This window comes from Chlorocebus sabaeus, chromosome 21 (genome assembly GCF_047675955.1).
Source record: "Chlorocebus sabaeus isolate Y175 chromosome 21, mChlSab1.0.hap1, whole genome shotgun sequence".
In the NCBI taxonomy this organism is placed as follows: Eukaryota; Metazoa; Chordata; class Mammalia; order Primates; family Cercopithecidae; genus Chlorocebus; species Chlorocebus sabaeus.
The window spans coordinates 38,356,985-38,377,334 of NC_132924.1; the positions used below are offsets into that span (position 1 = coordinate 38,356,985).

The window sequence follows — 20,350 nt, forward strand, 5'->3', positions numbered from 1 at the left end:
TAGTAGAGACGTGGTTTCACCGTGTTAGCCAGGATGGTCTCGATCTCCTGACCTCGTGATCCGCCCATCTCGGCCTCCCAAAGTGCTGGGATTACAGGCTTGAGCCACCGCACCCGGCCCCTTTTTTTTTTTTTTTTTTTTAAGAAGATGGGGCCTTAATGTTTTTGTAAGGTTAGGTGAAAAGGGTGAATGTAGAGGGGCTTGACTGAGAACAAAGTGGAAGATGTGGTGACTTAAGTGAACCGGAGGAAGAATACCCTTTCCTCAGAAACAAGGAGGAAGGACCTCAGAATAGTTAGGGATACATGTATACTTCCTTGGAAGAGGGAAGGATGTTAGCCATTTTGTTTCAGTATTTTTACCTAAATGTATTTCTCTCAAAGGTCGAGGTCAAGGAGGCATTCTCATAGACGTTACACTCGATCCAGATCCCACTCTCACTCTCATAGGAGACGATCTCGAAGTCGATCATACACACCAGAATACCGGCGGCGAAGGAGCCGAAGCCATTCTCCAATGTCTAACCGGAGAAGACATACTGGCAGCAGGGTATGTGGTTTATAAAAGTTAATGACGGGCGACCGGGCGCGGTGGCTCAAGCCTGTAATCCCAGCACTTTGGGAGGCCGAGACGGGCGGATCACGAGGTCAGGAGATCGAGACCATCCTGGCTAACATGGTGAAACGCCGTCTCTACTAAAAATACAAAAAAAAAAAACTAGCCGGGCGAGGTGGCGGGCGCCTGTAGTCCCAGCTACTCGGGAGGCTGAGGCAGGAGAATGGCGTGAACCTGGGAGGCGGAGCTTGCAGTGAGCTGAGATCCGGCCACTGCACTCCAGCCTGGGCGACAGAGCGAGACTCCATCTCAAAAAAAAAAAAAAAAAAAAAGTTAATGACTTATTTTCTCTTTCCTGTTATTTTCTCTTTCCTGTGTTTAGTCATAGCATGTCTTGCTTTTAGGAGAGCTTGGCCATTGTTGAGAAGTGATACTCTGGAAACATCCTTAATAAGCTGCTTTAGCTTTCAAAGTAAAGGAAATACCACCATCTTTCATAAGCTTACATGTTTTATGACGAAGAATGCAAAGGGAGTATATTTTCTTTTTTTGAGACAGTCTCTTACTATGTCTCCCCAGCTGGAGTGCAGGGGTGCAATTTCGACTCACTGCGGCCTTAGCCTCACGAATAGCTGGGATTGCAGGTGTGCACCACCACACCCAGCTAATTTTTGTATTTTTAGAGATGGGGTTTCACCATGTTGGCCAGTCTGGGTCTCGAACTCCTGACTTTAGATGATCCACCTGCCTTGGCCTCCCAAAGTGCTGGGGTTACAGGCATGAGCTACCGTGCCTGGCTGGGAGTATATTTTTCTTTTCATGACTTTTGAGTAAAAAGGAGATGAAGGCTGGGCGCGGTGACTCACACCTGTAATCCCTGCACTTTGGGAGGCCAAAGCGGGTGACCTCACTCCTGAGGTCAGGAGTTCGAGACCAGCCTGGCCAACATGGTGAAACCCCATCTCTGCTAAAAATACAAAATTTAGCCAGGCGTGGTGGCTTACGCCTGTAATCCCAACTACTTGAGAGGCTGAGGCTGGAGAATCCCTTGAACCCGGGAAGTGGAGGTTGCAGCAAGCCAAGATTGTGCCACTGCATTCCAGACTGGTCTTGGTGACAGAGTGAGACTGTGTCTCAAAAAATAAAGGAGGTGATATTTGGGAAGAAATGTGTTCCAAGAATTCAAGTGAAAAGCATAAACTGAGTTGGGAATACTGGGATATGTTCAGAGTTTTATGATGGGGTAAGGGGGTCAAAGAAATACTAAAAACGTTTTAGTAATCATAGCTAACACTTTTTTATTCAGTACACTTCAAGCTCTTAATATTTCTGTGAGGCAAGTTATTGAGTCTCGGATATATGACATTGAAGGACTTTTGGTTTTGGTTTAGTTTTTGCTAACTGGCGGTCTAGATTTCAACCAGGCAGCCGAACTCTGAAGTTTTTAGAGCATGTTTGCATGCTGTGCTATGCTTCTCCCACAGGATACTAACTTAAACTGGTGGAGCGTGTCATTATTTAATGTTTTGAAATCTGTAAATTTATTTCTAAAGTCTGGATTGTGGGAACACTGAAAGAATATCCTTGCTAAAAAGTGAAAATGGGCCAGGCATGTTGGCTTATGCCTGTAATCCCAACTACTTGGGAGGCTGAGATGGGAGGATTCCCTGAGCCCAAGGAGGCCAAGGCTGCAGTGAGCCGTAATCGGGCCACTAAACTCCAGCTTAGGCAACAGAGTGAGACCCTGTCTCGGGGAAAAAAATAAGAAGATGGAGGAGAGGGGGTCTAAATCAACAATTACTGATGAAGTCAGATTAAGTACAAATCTGTAAGGGATGTAAAGCATTTGAATAAACAAGAAAGATGGTATTAAACTTTTTTTTTGGGATGGAGTTTCGCTCTTGTAAAAAGTAAAGATTCCTCTTCAAAGAGATTTTCCTCCCCATCTAATTAGAAATAAATAATAACTTCTCTTAGAAGCAAAATTTGTTCAAAGACCTGTGCTAACATTCTTAAATATCTGCTAGGCCAGGTGCGGTGACTCACGCCCATAATCCCAGCACTTTGGGAGGTCAAGGTGGGTGGATCACCTGAGGTTGGGAGTTCGAGACTAGGCTAACCAGCATGGAGAAACCCCATCTCTACCAAAAAATACAAAATTAGCTGGGGGTGGTAGTGCATGCCTGTAATGGATAGTGTATACTGTGAATGGGTGTAGCTGCTTGGGAGGCTGAGGTGGAGGTTGCGGTGAGCCGAGATCACACCATTGCACTCCAGCCTGGGCAACAAGAGTGAAACTCCGTCTCAAAAAAAAAAAAAAAAGTACTAGCTGTAATAAAAAAAAATCAATGTACTTTATGTTCTTAGCTCCCACAATTTAGCCTAAATATTTGCCCTAACATGCTTGTACAGGTCCAAATAAGCATTAGGTCATAGCCTGATCCTCTTCTTTATTTAAAGGTGTTTTTACCTTTCTCAACATTCCACAAGTTACTTCCTCCTTCCTTTGTTCTCCTGCCTTTGCCTCTTTTAAAAAGTTCTAAGTTACTAGCCAGTCAAGACAAATACAGAATGTGAAGTCCCGTTCCAACCAATAAAAAACAGACACAACAGTAAGGTAGACATATCAGATTATAAATGACCCTGTTTCCTTTGTTCAGTGTACTCTTGTGACAAAACTGCTGACAAGTGTACCCTTTCTCCAGAAAATGAAAATGGCCTTACTAAAAAAATGTATGTTCAAGTGCTACTTCTTTACGACACCGAGAAACAAACATTTCTAACACTCTTGTCACCTAGGCTGGAGTGCGATGGCGCGATCTTGGCTCACTGCAACCTCCACCTCCAGAATTCAAGCGATTCTCCTGCCTCAGCCTCTGGAGTAGCTGGGATTACAGGCACCTGCCAACATGCCCGGTTAATTTTTGTATTTTTAGTAGAGATGGGGTTTCACTGTGTTGGCCAGGCTGGTGTCAAACTCCTAACCTCAGGTGATCCACCTGCCTCAGCCTCCCGAAGTGCTGGGATTACAAGATTTTTAGGATGCATTATGAACATTGCTGGGCTGGAGAGTAAGAACATTTTAATTCAGGCAATAGACAGAAAGCATATCCCAAAGAAGTCCTTGGGTGTACTGTGAATTGTAAAATACGGCTCATCTGCTCTAGTTTTCTTAAAATCTTACCTCTAAATTACTAGAAACAATATATTTTTTGTGTATTAGATGAGGTGTTCTAAACAAAGTATTTCTGTTTCTTTAATTTTGATTTTAATTTGGAGTTTTAAATAATATTTTTATTCAATAGGCAAATCCAGATCCCAACACTTGCCTTGGAGTGTTTGGCCTCAGTTTGTACACAACAGAGAGAGATCTTCGTGAAGTATTTTCTCGATATGGACCATTGAGTGGTGTCAATGTGGTTTATGATCAGCGAACTGGACGATCTCGAGGATTTGCATTTGTGTATTTTGAGAGAATAGATGACTCAAAGGAGGTAAATTTGTCTTTTATATGCCTGATTATAGTACTGAATTAGTGTGAAAAGTTGATTAACCGACTTTTGTTTCTGTAAACATTGCATCCCTTTTTCTTTCTTTCTTATTTATTTATTTTTTAAGATAGGATCTTGCGGCTGGGTACGGTGACTCAGGCCTGTAATCCCACCACTTTGGGAGGCTGAGGCGGGTGGATCATGAGGTCAGGAGGTCGAGACCATCCTGGCCAGCATGGTGAAACCCCGACTCTCCTAAAAATACAAAAAATTAGCCGGGCGTGGTGGCGGGCACCTGTAGTCCCAGCTACTCAGGAGGCTGAGGCAGGAGAATGGCGCGAACCCAGGAGGCAGAGCTTGCAGTGAGCCGAGATCGCACCACTGCACTCCAGCCTGGGCGACAGAGTGAGACTCTCAAAAAAAAAGAGAGAGAAAGAGAGCCTGATTATTAATAGAACTTCTAGATATATACAAATATATATATTTTTTAGTTAAGAAGACAGAAGTTCTAATAAAACAAAGTATTAAGCTTCAAATTCCTTAAAATGCAATTTTATAAATCAATTACTATCAACTTTTAGTAAAGAGTAAGCGAGCCTAGGCCAGGTATGGCAGCTGACATCAGTAATCCTAGCACCTTGGGAGGCCACGGCAGCAGGAACAGTTGAGGCCAGAAAGAGTTCTTAGATCAGCCTAAGCGACACAGCAAGACTCCCTGCAAAAACTTAAAGCAAGCCTACCACTTCCTTTATAACACCTAATATGTTAGAATAGCACTATTTCAAATCATTGACATTGATTAGCGACAGAGCGAGACTCCGTCTCAAAAAAATAAAAGATAGGATCTTGCTGATTCTGCTTTGTTGCCCAGGCTGGAGTGTAGCCTTGACCTCCTGGGCTCAAGCAGTCCTCCCACCTCAGCCTCCTGAGTAGCAGGGACTACAAGCGTGGGCCACCATGCCCAGATAATTTCTTGTTGTAGAGATGAGGTCTCACTATGTTACCCAGGCTGAACTTGAACTCCTGGCCTCAAGTGATCCTCCCAGAATGCTGGTTTTACAGGCATGAGCCATCATATGTGGTCTGTTGTGTCCTTTCTAATTTTGACCTGATTCAGACTCTGCCTCAGTGTTAACAATTGGAGTGACCACAGTTTCACTTTTTTCAGTTATGCTCTCTGGTATAGGCATATCCTAATTGAAATCTGGCTGTGTAAAGTTAATGGAAAAAGTTAAAAGTTAATGGAAAAAGTATATATGTGTAAGTGTTCTCTTTTGAATAAGCCATAATGATGCTCCAAATAGGTGATTACGTTAACTTTAAAAATAATTCTGGGATGTTTAGGTTTGATATGTTTAATTTTGTGTCTATAATGAGGAAGGAACTTTGTTTTTCTGTTCTCTAAACGTTCAAGTATCAGTCTGTTCAATAATTGAAAAATACTACAAGGAAAGAATTGATAATATTTTAATGCTATTCTTGTCTAACACAATGAACTAATCAATGTCAATGATTTGAAATAGTGCTATTCTAACACATTAGGTATTATAAACGAAGTGTTAGGCTTGCTTTAAGTTTTTGCAGGGAGTCTTGCTGTGTCGCTTAGGCTGGTCTCGGAACTCCTCCTGGCCTCAACTGTTCCTCCTGCCTTGGCCTCCCAAGGTGCTAGGATTACTGATGTGAGCTGCTATACCTGGCCTAGGCTCGCTTACTCTTTACTAAAAGTTGATAGTGGCCGGGCGCGGTGGCTCAAGCCTGTAATCCCAGCACTCTGGGAGGCCGAGGCGGGCGGATCACGAGGTCAGGAGATCGAGACCATCCTGGCTAACACGGTGAAACCCCGTCTCTACTAAATATTACAAAAAACTAGCCGGGCGAGGTGGCGGGTGCCTGTAGTCCCAGCTACTCGGGAGGCTGAGGCAGGAGAATGGCGTGAACCCGGGAGGCGGAGCTTGCAGTGAGCCGAGATCTGGCCACTGCACTCCAGCCCGGGCGACAGAGCGAGACTCCATCTCAAAAAAAAAAAAAAAAAGTTAATAGTAATTGATTTATAAAATTGCATTTTAAGGAATTTGAAGCTCAATACTTTTAGTTTTATTAGACCTTCTGTCTTCTAAATTAAAAAAAAAATATATATATATATATATTTGTATATATCTAGAAGTTCTATTAATAATCAGGCTTTTTTGAGACAGAGTCTCGCTCTGTCGCCCAGGCTGGAGTGCAGTGGCGCAATCTCGGCTAGTACCTCAGTTTTTAATCATTTATGTCACAGGCAGTTTAATGCCTTAATTTGTCAGTATTAGGACTTTTTTCTTTTTTTACTGTTACATATTTGTGATTTATATATTTCTTTTCTCAAGAGATAAAGGTATCAATTTAGAAATACTAGGATATCTGAGCTGAAGTAAAAGTTGCAAAGTGCAAGCCAGAACACAGATTTTTTTCTTCTTACTATTTTTTTAACATGAAACATGTTTATCTCTTGATTCCACCTCTCCCCCTTCCACTTCTGGATAAAGCTAAAATGGCAGGCCGGGCGTAGTGACTCGCACCTTGTAATCCCAGCATTTGAGGAGGCTGAGGTGGGTGGATCACCTGAGTTCAGGAGTTCAAGACCAGCCTGGCCAACACAGTGAAACCCCGTCTCTACTAAAGTACACAAATTAGCCGGGCATGGTGGTATGTGCCTGTAATCCCAGCTACTCGGGAGGCTGAGGCAGGAGAATTGCTTGAACCTGGGAGGCAGAGGTTGCAGTGAGACAAATTCGTGTCACTTCACTCCAGCCTGGGCAACAGAGCAAGACTCCACTCCATCTCAAAAAGAAGAAGAAAAAAAAAAGCTTAAATGGCAACTTTAAAGACAGGAGCAGTTACTTGGTGGCAGGTTTAGAAGTTCCTTTTAGTTCACTAGGTGACAACGTGTTACTTAAGGATTGGGTTGACTAGGCTTGTCAGCTAAATCGCAGTTTCTCTTTTCAGTTGCCTAGGCTGAATCCTCAGCTAACACAGGCATATTGTATGGTTTCTTCTCTATGGCTGAGACTGCCTCCAGTCTTTAGGGACAGGCAATCTGAAGTGATTTGATTTTTTTCTTGTTTCTGTTTTTTTTGTGTGTGTGTGTGTGTGATGAGGTCTTGCTCTTTGCCCTGTCGCCTAGGCTGGAGTGCGATGGCACGATCTCAGCTCACTGCAACTTTCGCCTCCCAGGCTCAAGTGATCCTCGCACCTCAGCCTCCAGAGTAGCTGGGACAACCCCGGTGCACACCACCATGCCCAGCTAATTTTTGTATTTTTTGGTAGAGACGGGGTTTTGCCCCATTGCCCAGGCTAGCCTCAAACTCTGGACCTCAAGTGATCTGCCCTCCTTGACCTCCCCAAAGTGCCAGGAATACAGGCATGAGCCACTTCAGTAGGCTAAAGTGATTTTTTTTTTTTTTTTTTTTTTTGGAGACAGAGTCTTGTTCTGTTGCCAGGGTGGAGGGCAGTGGCACAATCTCAGCTCACTGCAACCTCCGCCTCCCGGGTTCAAGCAATTCTCCTGTCTCAGCCTCCTGAGTAGCTGGGACTGCAGGCGCACGCCACCACACCCAGCTAATTTTTGTATTTTTAGTAGAGATGGGATTTCACCATGTTGGCCAGGATGGTCTCGATCCTGACACCTCATGATCCGTCCATCTTGGCCTCCCAAAGTGTTGGGATTACAGGTGGGAGCTATCACGCCCAGCCTAAAGTGATTTTTAAAATCTTTTTAAAATTTGTATCCCTTATTAACTAACTTCTCCCTGATTCTGAAAATTTCACTGAAGTGTCAAAGTTGTTAGAGTGCATGTGGTGAAGATAATATAAGCTCCTCACCCTGTTTTAGTAAGAAGTACTTAGAGGTTTTGTGTGTGTTTTTGGGGACAGTTCTTAGGGTGGGATGAGGGGGATCAACTTTGATTTTTGGAACTTCAAATGGAAAATGTGTTAAATTTTTGCAGCTTTGCTTTTACAGACATTTATGTGATGTAAAGTTCTTTTTAAAAATTGAACCGGGTGTGGTGGCTCATGCTTCTAATCCCAGCACTTTGGCAGGAGGATTACTTGAGCCCGGGAGTTTGAGACCAGCCTGGGGAAACATAGGGAGACTTGGTCTCTACAAATATATATGTGTGTGTGAGAGAATAGGAAAAAAATTGTTCCAGAAACAAATAATACTCTAAAGAGTTCTTTTCAAAGAGACATCTCTTGATCTTCAAGAATTAGGCTGTGCAAGGTGGCTCATGCAATTTGGGAGGCTGAGGTGGGAAGGCCATTTGAGGCCATGAGTTAAGAGACCAGCCTGGGCAACATATCCAGATCTTGTCTCTACAAAAATAAATGCTTGCAGGCCGGGCGTGGTGGCTTATGCCTGTAATCCCAGCACTTTGGAAGGCCGAGGCGGGTGGATCACGAGGTCAAGAGATCGAGACCATCCTGGCCAACATGGTGAAACCCCGTCTCTACTAAAAATACAAAAAATTAGCTGGGCATGGTGGCACATGCCTGTAATCCCAGCTACTTGGGAGGCTGAGGCAGGAGAATCACTTTAACCCAGGAGGTAGAGGCTGCAGTGAGCCTAGGTCACGCCATTGCACTCCAGCCTGTGCAACAAGAGTGAAACCTGTTCTCATAAATAAATAATAAAATGCAATCCATTGAATGGAATACTGTTTAGACCCCTTCTCTACCAATAATTTTTGTTTTAGCCAAGCATGGTGGCACAAACCTTGTGGTTCTAGCTACTTAGGAGACTAAGGCTGGAGGATTGCATAAGCCGAGAAGTTTGAGGCCACAGTAAACTATGATCTTGTCACTGCCAGCTTGGGCAACAGAGTGAGACCTTGTCTTTTGTTTTGTTTTGTTTTTTAATGACCTTTAGTTTATAGGGCACTCTTACAGAGAAATATTTGTGGATACATAAAAATTGTGTAGCTTTTATTAGTTTATTATACTTTTATTTGTTCAGTCTCAGTAAAAGGCTGAAAGGCATTACCATAAATTTGTTCTTGTCGATTTATATCATCATCTCTTGACTGCTCACTGAGTCTTGTCAGTATACTAGACTGCAAACTAAAGAATAAGATTGGGGGCAGGTTATAAAAAGAACCTGTATAAAGCTTAGCAAACCTTTTTTAATGTTCTGAAGTCAGTCTTTATAAGTGAAATGGCCGGAAACTAGAAAGTGTGAAATGGCAGTCTACCTGGGCAACCTACAAAATTAGCTTGAAAAGACTTCAGTCTCCGCTCCCCTGTTGATCTCATAGAATGGGGAATGGGAATTGAACCAAAACTGGAAAATTATTTGGGAAAGTTTATTAACTACTGTTTGTTGATCTCATGGAGTGGGGAATGGAAATTGAACCAGAACTGGAAAATTATTTGGGAAAGTTTATTAACTACTCTTTCTGCTGAGTAAATTAAAATGTGTTCTGGACATTGTTGAGGTCTAGAATTGTCTGTACAGTGCCCTGTACAAGCTACATTGCTGTCATTTTCAAAATCAGGAGTTTATTTGAATTACAAATACTTTGTGCTTAATTTTAAGTAATGATTACCTCAAGACTGGTGAATTATACGTGACTTTCTGTGCCTGTTCTTTCTAGGCTATGGAAAGGGCAAATGGAATGGAGCTGGATGGTAGAAGAATTCGGGTGGATTATTCTATCACCAAGAGAGCACACACACCAACACCAGGCATCTACATGGGCAGACCAACTCAGTAAGAGTTCAAGTTTCCTAAGCTAAACTGTGAAATCCACCAGAAATATGTGCAAAATTTTGATTACTCAGAAAAACTTTTTTCCTATAATTAGAATTGATTTTGGCAAGGGTGTGGGTTTGAGACATGGTCTCACTCTGTGACCCAGGCTGGGCTGCTGTGGCGCCATCTCAGCTCACTGCAACCTCTGCTTCCTGGGTCAAGCAGTCCTCCCACTTCAGCCTCCCGAGTAGCTGGGACTACAGGCACGTGCCACCACGTCCAGCTAATTTTTGTATTTTTTGTAGAGATGGGGTTTTGCCATGTGGGATTTTGCCTTGTTGCCCAGGCTGGTCTTGAAATCGTGGGCTGAAGTGATCTGCCCGCCTTGGCCTCCCAAAGTGTAGGATTGCAGGTATGAGCTACCATGCCAGGAAAGAGTTGAAAGTTAAATACATTGTTTTTTGTGTATTTCAGAGGTAAGATTTCACTATGTTGTACAGTCTGGTCTTGAACTCCTGGGCTCAAGCAATCCACCTGCCTCAGCCAGTCTTTTTATTTTTACATACGTATGTTTGAGCAACAGGATAAATTAAAACTATCAAAAGTGCATCCTGGCTCCCCCCCCCCCCCCCCCCCAGCCTGGCTCAGCTCTTTGTACTGTACAAGCAGAAAAATTACTGAATACTAGAAAAATATCATAGGCTGTTTAAATATTGATTCTCCTTTTGTTCTTATGTGATTTGGGGAAGTCTCTGTGTTTAAGACAGATTTTATTGATTTTAGCATTTGTTAAAAATATTAAAAGATGCCACAGTAGGCTGGGCACAGTGGCTCAACACCTGTAATCCCAGCACTGGGAGGCTAAGGTGGGTGGATCACTTGAGCCCAGGAGTTTATGACCAGCCTGTACAACATGGTGAAATCCCATCTCTCCTTAAAACATACAAAAATTAGCTAGGCATGGTGGCATGTACCTGTAGTCCTAGCTACTCAGGAGGCTGAGGTGGGAGGATTGCTTCAACCTGGGAAGCAGAGTTTGCAGTGAACTGAGGTTGCGCCTCATAAGCTAAAGAATAAAATTGGAGGTAGGTTATAAAAAGAACCTGTAGCACCTTGTGAGCAACCTTGGCTCACTGCAACTTCTTCCTGGGCCAAAGCAATCCTCCCACCTCAGCCTCTGAAGTAGCTGGGACTACATGTGCATGCCGCCATGCTAATTTTTTTGTTTTAAAGAGAGAAGGACTCTCTTAAGAGCAAGAGGTCTCATTACATTGCCTGGGTGGGTCTTGAACACCTGGGCTCAAGGGATTCACCCACCTTGACTTCCCAAAGTGCTGAGATTATAGGCATGAGCCACTGTACCCCATCCTGATGTGTAGTGGCTCACACTTGTAATCCCAGCACTTTGGGAGGCCGAGGCAGGCAGATCACTTGAGGCCGGGAGTTCAAATCCATCTTGGACAACGTGGCAAAACCCTGCTTCTACTAAAAGAAAAATACAAAAATTAGCTGGGTGTGGTGGCACACACCTGTAATCCCAGCTACTCGGGAGCTGAGGCACAAGAATCACTTGAACCTGGGAGGCAGAGGTTGCAGTGAGCCTGGGCGACAGAGTGAGACTTTCTAAAAACAAAAACAAAAAACGTAAGTAGGGGTTTTGATAATGTTTTTAAATATACAACCCTCCTGGCTGGCTTGTGATGTTCATTGGCCAGGCGCAGTGGCTCACACCTGTAATCCCAATACTTTGGGAGGCCAAGGTGGGTGGATCATGAGGTCAGGAGGTTGGGACCACGGTGGAACCCCGTCTCTACTAAAAATACAAAAATTAGCCAGGCGTGGTGGCGGGTGCCTGTAGTCCCAGCTACTTGGGAGACTGAGGCAGGAGAATGATGTGAACCCAGGAGGCAGGGCTTGCAGTGAGCTGAGATCGCACCAATACACTTCAGCCTAGGTGACAGAGCAAGATTCTGTCTCAAAAAATAAAAATAAAATATACAACCAAAGGCAGTATTCACAGAGGTATTTCTTGGGAATAAAAGAAGGAATATAGTCATTCCTTGGTATTCTCTTTGGTGTCCAGAGTTAGTTACTTTAAAATTCTTGGTGTTTATTGCCTTTTAGTCACAGGGATACACCTTTTATTCATTTATTTATTTATTTTACCAGTCTCATTTAGCAGTAGGGGGGATGCATATTAGCATTTTTATACTGCTGCTCAACACAGTGTTTCATCGTTTCAGTTTGTTGAAAAGGTTTTGATGATTTGGGCAGTGCATTAATAGAAGAGCAGTTAATAGTTTTGAGAGTTTTGTGAAGTCCTTCTTGGTTATGTATGTAGTGAATAAGTCAAAGCAGAATACCATGGGAGTCAGTAAAATGAGATACGGAGGCAAGGGATGTTCTTTCTCACTTTTCTCTTTTTTAAGGCATTCAATTTCTATTAAAGTGTCCTGGAAAATAGTCATTCACACTAATGCAGAATTTTTACATTTTTCTGCAGTAGTGGTGGTGGTGGAGGAGGAGGAGGCGGTGGTGGAGGTGGAGGTGGTGGCAGACGTCGAGATTCTTACTATGATAGAGGATATGATCGTGGGTATGACAGATATGAAGACTATGATTACCGGTACAGGTAATGTTTTAACTTGAGCTTTCTGTTCTAAATTAGATGATAGTAGTGTTTGGCACTTTTATGTTTGATACATATGAATAAAAACTTGATTTTTAAAATAGATCATATATGACGCTTTGGGAACAGAAGTTAGCAATCTGTATATGCCAGTATTTTGTTGTGCTGTATACTCTTCTGGTCTGATTGGCACAAAGAGAACTTAATATTAAGTAGTTATCACCTTAGGTACATTATTATTTTGAATGATGAGGAATTTTTATTTTCATCGGCCTCAGTGGAGTGATTATATAGTATGCTAAGTAATCTTTCATTTCTTACAGAAGACGATCACCTTCTCCTTATTATAGTCGATACAGATCACGATCAAGATCTCGTTCCTACAGCCCAAGTATGTGAACTTTGCTTTTGTAGCATTAAAAGCCTCATTTCTAATTAATGGCTTACTTTAGAATATTAGAGTATAAGGTGGAAGGTGGCAGTTAATAGTTGGAAAAATATTAGGCAAATTAAACTATAATTGTTAACTTTTTCTTTTTTTTTTTTTTTTTTTTGCTTTTTCTCTTTTAGGACGCTATTGATAACGGAACGGTTGCAATTAAGGACATTTTTTTCCTCTTTGTTTTCTTTCTTTCTTTTTTTTTTTCCTGAGACTTCCCCAAGCTTTGGATTCTTCCTACTCCTTAAGAAAAAAAATCTTTGATTTAGCATCTACACTTTTGTCAATTGTGTTGCTGTTTTCCACCCCTATTAATTATACTCTTAAAGATGTAATTGTTTTCATTTTGAGCAGTTAAACATCTTGAGTATAAAAAGAACCCCAATGTTATGCTTTGGAAAAATTTTTTTTTTTTTTTTTTTTTTTTTTGCTTTTACCTAAACTTCTAACTAATCAAATAAGGAAAGAAACTGTCTTTTTAAAGCTTATTTTGTGTTAGATACTGTATTAGAGATCTGCATTTATCATGAACTCCTTTTTTTTAACTTTATTTTCAGGAAAGTAACACATGAAGTAGTTCAGTCGTGTCAGGATTGTCTGGGGTGGAATGGAACAGTCAAGTAGTTGAAAGTTTTTTTTTTAGAGATGGAAAGTTTGTGAACTCCTGTAAAACATGCTGTATTTGAAATACATCTGTTAAAACTTAAAAACTAAAGTGTGATTTTTTTGTTGTTATTGTTAAATTTATTGAAGTTTAGTCCCTTAATCAGTGAAGGACAACCCTTATTTATTACCTACAGCAGTTGTATAATTTGCTGTTAGAAATTCTGGTATTGGGACAGTGGATAAGCAGGTTATCATATAGCATAGAATTCTTGAAAGATACATGTGGGGAAAAGTAGTCTCAAATAAAAGCTAATTTCTTTGAAAATGGGATTGTCTCTTTATTGTGGTATAATGGAGAAATATGATTGATTGAGGAACTGGTCCTTTTCCCTCACATCCCCCCAGTACATATTTATATGAAAGTTTACCCCTCCTGAGTTTTAATTTCCCAATGTTTCTCATTTTTAAAAATATTTTTTCTTACACCAGAATGTTATTTCTTGTCTTTTCTTTGGTTCTTTTAAAACCCTTGTTTTTCTTCTCTTTTGGAGGAGACCAAGTTGTAAATACTGAGAATATTCAGTACTAGCACCATGCTGAAGGAAAGATAGGTAGCTAATACTTCTTTTTTTTTTTTTTTTTTGAGACAAGAGTCTCGCTCTGTTGCCCAGGCTGGAGTGCAGTGGCATGATCTTGACTCACTGCAACTCCGCCTTCCGGGTTCACACCATTCTCCTGCCTCAGCCTCCAAGTAGCTGGGGCTACAGGTGCCCGCCACCATGGCTGGCTAATTTTTTCTATTTTTAGTAGAGATGAGGTTTCACCGTGTTAGCTAGGATGGTCTCCATCTCCTGACCTCATGATCTGCCTGCCTCAGCCTCCCAAAGTGCTGGGATTACAGGTGTGAGCCACCGCGCCTGGCTGGTAGGTAGCTAATATCTTAAAAAGTCTGAATATATTCCAGTAGAAAACACACATTTTTAAATGACCATAAAGTAAAAGAAGAGGAGGGTGTTTCAAGTGACCTTTATAAAAAAGGTGTTAGGGGACCGGGCGGGGTGCTAATACCTGTAATCCCAGCATTTGGGAGGCCGAGGCAGGCAGATCACAAAGTCAGGGGATTGGGACTATCCTGGCTAACACGGTGAAACCCCGTCTCTACTAAAAATACAAAAAAATTAGCCGGGCGTGGTGGCGGGCACCTGTAATCCCAGCTACTCAGGAGGCTGAAGCAGGAGGATCACTTGAACCCAGGAGGTGGGGGTTGCAGTGAGCCAAGATCATGCCACTGCACTCCAGCCTTAGAGACAGAGTGAGACTCCCGTCTCATTAAAAAAAAGGCTGGGAGCAGTGGCTCATGCCTGTAATCCCAGCACTTTGGGAGGCCGAGGCGGGCGGATCACCTGAGCTCAGGAGTTCAAGACCAGACTGGCCAACGTGGTGAAACCCCGTCTCTACTAAAACTACAAAAATTAGCCGGGTGTGTTGGCACGCACCTATAATCAAAACTACTCAGGAGGCAGAGGCAGGAGAATCGTGTGAACCCGGGAGGTGGAGGTTGCAGTGAGCAAAGATCGCACCAATGCACTCTAGCCTGGGCAACAGAGTAAGACTCCATCTCTAAAAGAAAAAAAAAAAACATTAGGGCCAGGCGTGGTGGCTCATGCCTGTAATTCCAGCAGTTTGGGAGGTTGAGCAGTTGCATCACTTGAGGTCAAGAGTTCAAGACCAGCCTGGCTAAAGTGGTCTCAAAAAGTGTTAGGGGATTGAAGCCTCAGACATCTTTTGTTCTGTTTGAAACAGGGTCTCTGTCGGCCGGGCGCGGTGGCTCAAGCCTGTAATCCCAGCACTTTGGGAGGCGGAGACGGGCGGATCACGAGGTCAGGAGATCGAGACCATCCTGGCTAACACAGTGAAACCCCGTCTCTACTAAAAATACAAAAAAATAAGCCGGGCGAGGTGGCGGGCGCCTGTAGTCCCAGCTGCTAGGGAGGCTGAGGCAGGAGAATTGCGCGAACCCGGGAGGCGGAGCTTGCAGTGAGCAGAGGTCCGGCCACTGCACTCCAGCCTGAGCGACAGAGCGAGACTCCGTCTCAAAAAAAAAAAAAAGAAAAGAAAAAAAAGAAACAGGGTCTCTGTCACCCAGGCTGGGTGCAGAGACCACCCAACCCTTGCCTCCCAGGCTAAAGCAATCCTCCCACCTCAGCCTCCCACAGTGCTAGGATTACGGGCATGAGCCACCATGCCCAGCTAGACATCTTTATTTAAAAGCTTGCTTTTTGAAAGACTTGTCTTTTTTAAATAATAAATTTATTATTAAAAATTATTTTAAATAAATTTTGCGACTAGAGAGCTGAGCAGAGTAGAGTGCACCTATAGTCACAGCTGCTTTGAACGCTGAGGTAGGACGATTGCTTGAGGTCAGGAATTCAAGGCTGCATTGTGCTATTATGTTATGATTGTGCCTGTGAATAACTACTGCACTCCAGCTGGACGACGTAGTGAGAACCCAGTCTCTAATAATAATAAAGGTTTGGTTTGGCTTTAATAATAAAAAGCACCTATAGTTCTGAATAGAACATTGTTGACTTTAAAAGACAAGCAGTATATCAACACTGAAAACATTAGCCGCAATCCGGAAGACAGGTTTTTTTTGTTTTTGAGACGTGGTCTCGCACTTGTTGCCCAGGCTGGGGTGCAATGGCGTGATCTCGGCTCACCACAACCTCCACCTCCCGGGTTCAAGCGATTCTCCTGCCTCAGCCTCCCAAGTAGCTGGGATTACAGGCATGTGCCACCACCCCAGCTAATTTTGTATTTTTAGTAGAGATGGGGTTTCTCCATGTTGGTCAGGCTGGTCTTGAACTCCCAACCTCAGGTGATCCGCCCACCTCGGCCTCCGAAAGTGCTAGGATTATAATCGTGAGCCACCGTGCCTGGCCTGGAAGACAGTATTTACTAAGAGAGATAGTAGGCTGGGTGTGCTGGCTTATGCCTGTAATCCCAGCACTTTGGGAGGCTGAGGCGGGTGGATCACGAGGTCAGGAGGTCAAGACCATCCTGGCTAACATGATGAAACCCTGTCTCTACTAAAAATACAAAAAATTAGCCAGGCGTGGTGGTGGGCCCCTGTAGTCCCAGCTACTTGGGAGGCTGAGGCAGGACAATGGTGTGAATCGGCAGGGCGGAGCTTGCAGTGAGCCAAGATCACGCCACTGCACTCCAGCCTGGGCGACAGAGCGAGACTCTGCCTCAAAAAAAAAAAAAAAAAATTACTTTTTGGGCTGGGCGTGGTGGCTTATGTCTGTAATCCTAGCACTTTGTGGGGCAGAGGCAGGTGGATCCACCTGAGGTCAGGAGTTTGAGACTCACCTGACCAACATGGTGAAACCCAGTCTCTACTAAAAATACAAAAATTAGCCAGGGATGGTCGCATGTGCCTGTACTCCCCGCTACTCAGGAGGCTGAGGCAGGAGAATCACTTGAACCTGGGAGGCAGAGGTAGCAGTGAACAGAGAGCACCACTGTACTCCAGCCTGGGCAACAGAGCAAGACTCTCAAAAAAAAAAAAAGATGGTATTATACAAAGAAAACTAAGGTTATATACTCAATTATTTACAACACAAAATTAGTTTAAAATGACTATCCTATTCACCCCTTAGAGGTGAATGAATGGATACATGAGTAGTTGAGGTACTAGTTTTAGACCATTATAAAGTATGGCTCCAATCACTAGGAAAAATTCAAAGTGTGTATATAGAGGAATGGGGAGTTAGTGTTTTTTTGTGGTGGTGGTGGTTTTTTGTTTGTTTTATTTTGTTTTTGAGACAGTCTTGCTCTGTTGTCCAGGCTGGAATATAGTGGCATGATCTCAGCTCACTGCAGCTTCCACCTCCTAGGTTCAAGCGATTCTCCTGCCTCAGCCTCTGAGTAGCTGGGACTACAGGCGTGTGCCACCACGCCCGGCTAATTTTTTTTTTTTTTTTTTTTTTTTAGTAGAGATGGAGTTTCACCATGTTGGCCAGGATGGTCTTGATCTCCTGACTTTGTGATCCGCCGGCCTCGGCCTCCCAAAGTGCTGGGATTAAGGCATGAGCCACCGTGCCCAGCTGGGGAGTTAGTATTTAATGGGTATAGTTTCAAGTGCATGGATACATGGGTAATTGAGGTACTAGTTTTAGACTGTTACAGAGTATGGCTCCAAACACTAGGAAAAATTCAAAGTATATACAGAGAGAGGAAATGGGGAGTTAGTGTTTAATCTGTATAGTTTCAAGTATGTATAGCAAAAAAAAAAAAAAAAAATCCACATATATGTAGTTTGTTGCTACATAACTGTTCCTGGTATACTCTGCAATTTGAAAGTTGTAAAATGATTAGCCAATGAGGTAACTTCCTTGCTTTGTGACTGCTGCACAGAATGGTGCCTGGCATGGAGTAGGTATCCAATAAATACTTGCATAAATGAATGAGGATAGAAGAGTAATTGAAAGAGCTAAAGTATAAGGGCAGTGTGACAGAAGGGATCTCGGCTGAAAATAATCATGACAACCCTAACAACGGTTAGAAATCACTTTTAGTAATCTGTGTAATAAGGGAAGAAAAATGGCAGTTTAATTATCATTAAAGTGTTGGTGCTTAAGTCACCTTGAAAATTCATTTATGGCCGGGTACAGTGGCTCACGCCTGTAATCCCAACTCTTTGAGAGGCCAAGGCAGGTGGATCATGAGGTCAGGAAATCGAGACCATTCTGGCTAACACGATAAAACCCTGTCTCTACTAAAAATTTAAAAATTAGCCGGTTGTGGCCGGGCGCGGTGGCTCAAGCCTGTAATCCCAGCACTTTGGGAGGCCGAGACGGGCGGATCACGAGGTCAGGAGATCGAGACCATCCTGGCTAACACAGTGAAACCCCGTCTCTACTAAAAACACAAAAAACTAGCCGGGCGAGGTGGTGGGCGCCTGTAGTCCCCGCTACTCGGGAGGCTGAGGCAGGAGAATGGCGTAAACCCGGGAGGCGGAGCTTGCAGTGAGCTGAGATCCGGCCACTGCACTCCAGCCCGGGCGACAGAGCAAGACTCCATCTCAAAAAAAAAAAAAAAATTAGCCGGTTGTGGTGGCATGCACCTGTGGTCCCAACTACTCCGGAGGCTGAGGCAGGAGAATCGCTTGAACCCGGGAGGCGGAAGTTGCAGTGAGCTGAGATCGTGCCACTGCACTCCAGCCTAGGCGACAGAGCGAGACTCCATCTCCAAATAAAAAAAGAAAATTCATTGATATGGAATACTGGGATCCCTGATTATATATGTCAGATAAGTTAAGCATTCTATTTGATATTCACAAAAATATCAAGTGCAAACAGGTCACAATGGGCCGGGTGCGGTGGCTCGCGCCTGTAATCCCAGCAACTTTGGGAGGCTGAGGCGGGCAGATCACCTGGTCGGGAGTTGACCAGCCTGACCAATATGGAGAAACCCCGTCTCTACTAAAAATACATAATTAGCTGGGCTTGGTGACGCATGCCTGTAATCCCAGCTACTCGGGAGGCTGAGGCAAGAGAATCGCTTGAACCTGGGAGGTAGAGGTTGCAGTGAACTGAGATGCACCAGCAGGGTGTCTTAAGTTAAACATTCAGACTTAGAAAACCATTAGTCCACATTTGGCATATTCACTTCGAAAAATACAGGATAGGAAGCAGCAAGTAGGGCAGTGCCAGGCATTCCACAGGAAACCTTGTAGCAGTTCACACAGCAATACAACTTAGGTCTGAGATGTGAGACCCACATCATGCAAGTGCACAAGACACCTGGTTTTAAAAGTTTTATGACCCAGTACCCACGGGCATCGCTTCCAAGCTTCCTGAGACACATGCCTCTTATGTCATTGCACTTAAGATATACTGTCTCCATTGGATACCTTAGTTTCTCCCAGTCCAGACACAATTTACCAGTCAAATCATTTTTACCACAAGCAATGTTGTAACATAGTTGACATAGTATCCTTATCAGGGTACCAGAGAAACAACTAGAAATTTAATGAAAGGCCAAATTCCTACACAGAAGGGGAAAGGTCTTATTAAACAGTTTATAGTTGTCCCTACAAGATTTGGGACTGGGGGCTGGAATTTCAATGAAATAGTTCCAAAGATCACATGGAAGAATGTACTTAGAAATGAATAAACAATCAGGAATAGACTCCAGACTAGATCCAAGTACCTATGAAAACTTACATGGGCTGGGTGTGGTGGCTCATGCCTATAATCCCAGCACTTAGGGAGGCTGACGCAGGAGGATCACTTGAGCCCGGGAGTTCAAGACTAGCCTGGACGACATAGTAAGATCTCCATCTCTACAAAAAATAAAAAATGTGCTGGGTTTGATGGTGCATACCTGTAGTCTGAGCTACTCAGGAGGCTGATGTGTAAGTTGAGCCTGGGAGATCCAGGCTGCAGTGAGCCATGGTCGTGCCACTGCACTCCAGCCTAGCTGACAGAATGAGACCCTGTCTCAAAAAAGGAAAGAAAACTTGTGTACTTATATGATAAAGGTGGCATTTTATTTTTATGGGAAAATGACAAATCAATAAAGGATGGTATATGGCTATTTGGAAGAAAATAGATTTAGACTCCTGCCTCATACAATATTGCAACAATACAAATTATAGGTGGGTTAATATATAAATGTAAAAAAACTATATGTTATTATTTGGCAACCACAATAATAATAGTTGATAAGGGAAGTCTCTGATGGGTACTAAAACTAGTACATAAAAATTTCAGGAATAGGCCCGGTGTGGTGGCTCATGTCTGTAATTCCAGCACTTTAAGAGGCCGAGGCCGGTGGATCACCTGAGGTCAGGAGTTCAAGATCAGCCTGGCCAACATGGTGAAACCCCGTCTCTACTA

General features: G+C 43.3%; 1 protein-coding gene across 7 annotated transcripts in view; it reads left to right on the forward strand.

Annotated features, from left to right (window-relative positions):
- The window catches only part of TRA2A (transformer 2 alpha homolog), a 29,401-nt gene extending 15,631 nt beyond the window's left edge, over positions 1-13,770 (forward strand). For all 7 annotated transcript variants that reach the window (XM_073009061.1, XM_073009065.1, XM_073009060.1 and 4 more), the window contains 6 exons: positions 384-549; positions 3,861-4,049; positions 9,674-9,789; positions 12,275-12,403; positions 12,724-12,791; positions 12,971-13,770. In XM_073009061.1, the coding sequence (XP_072865162.1) occupies positions 517-549; positions 3,861-4,049; positions 9,674-9,789; positions 12,275-12,403; positions 12,724-12,791; positions 12,971-12,981 (546 nt within the window). In that variant the 5' untranslated portion in view covers positions 384-516 and the 3' untranslated portion in view covers positions 12,982-13,770. The remainder of the gene's footprint in view (positions 1-383; positions 550-3,860; positions 4,050-9,673; positions 9,790-12,274; positions 12,404-12,723; positions 12,792-12,970) is intronic.
- Positions 13,771-20,350: the final 6,580 nt, after the last annotated feature.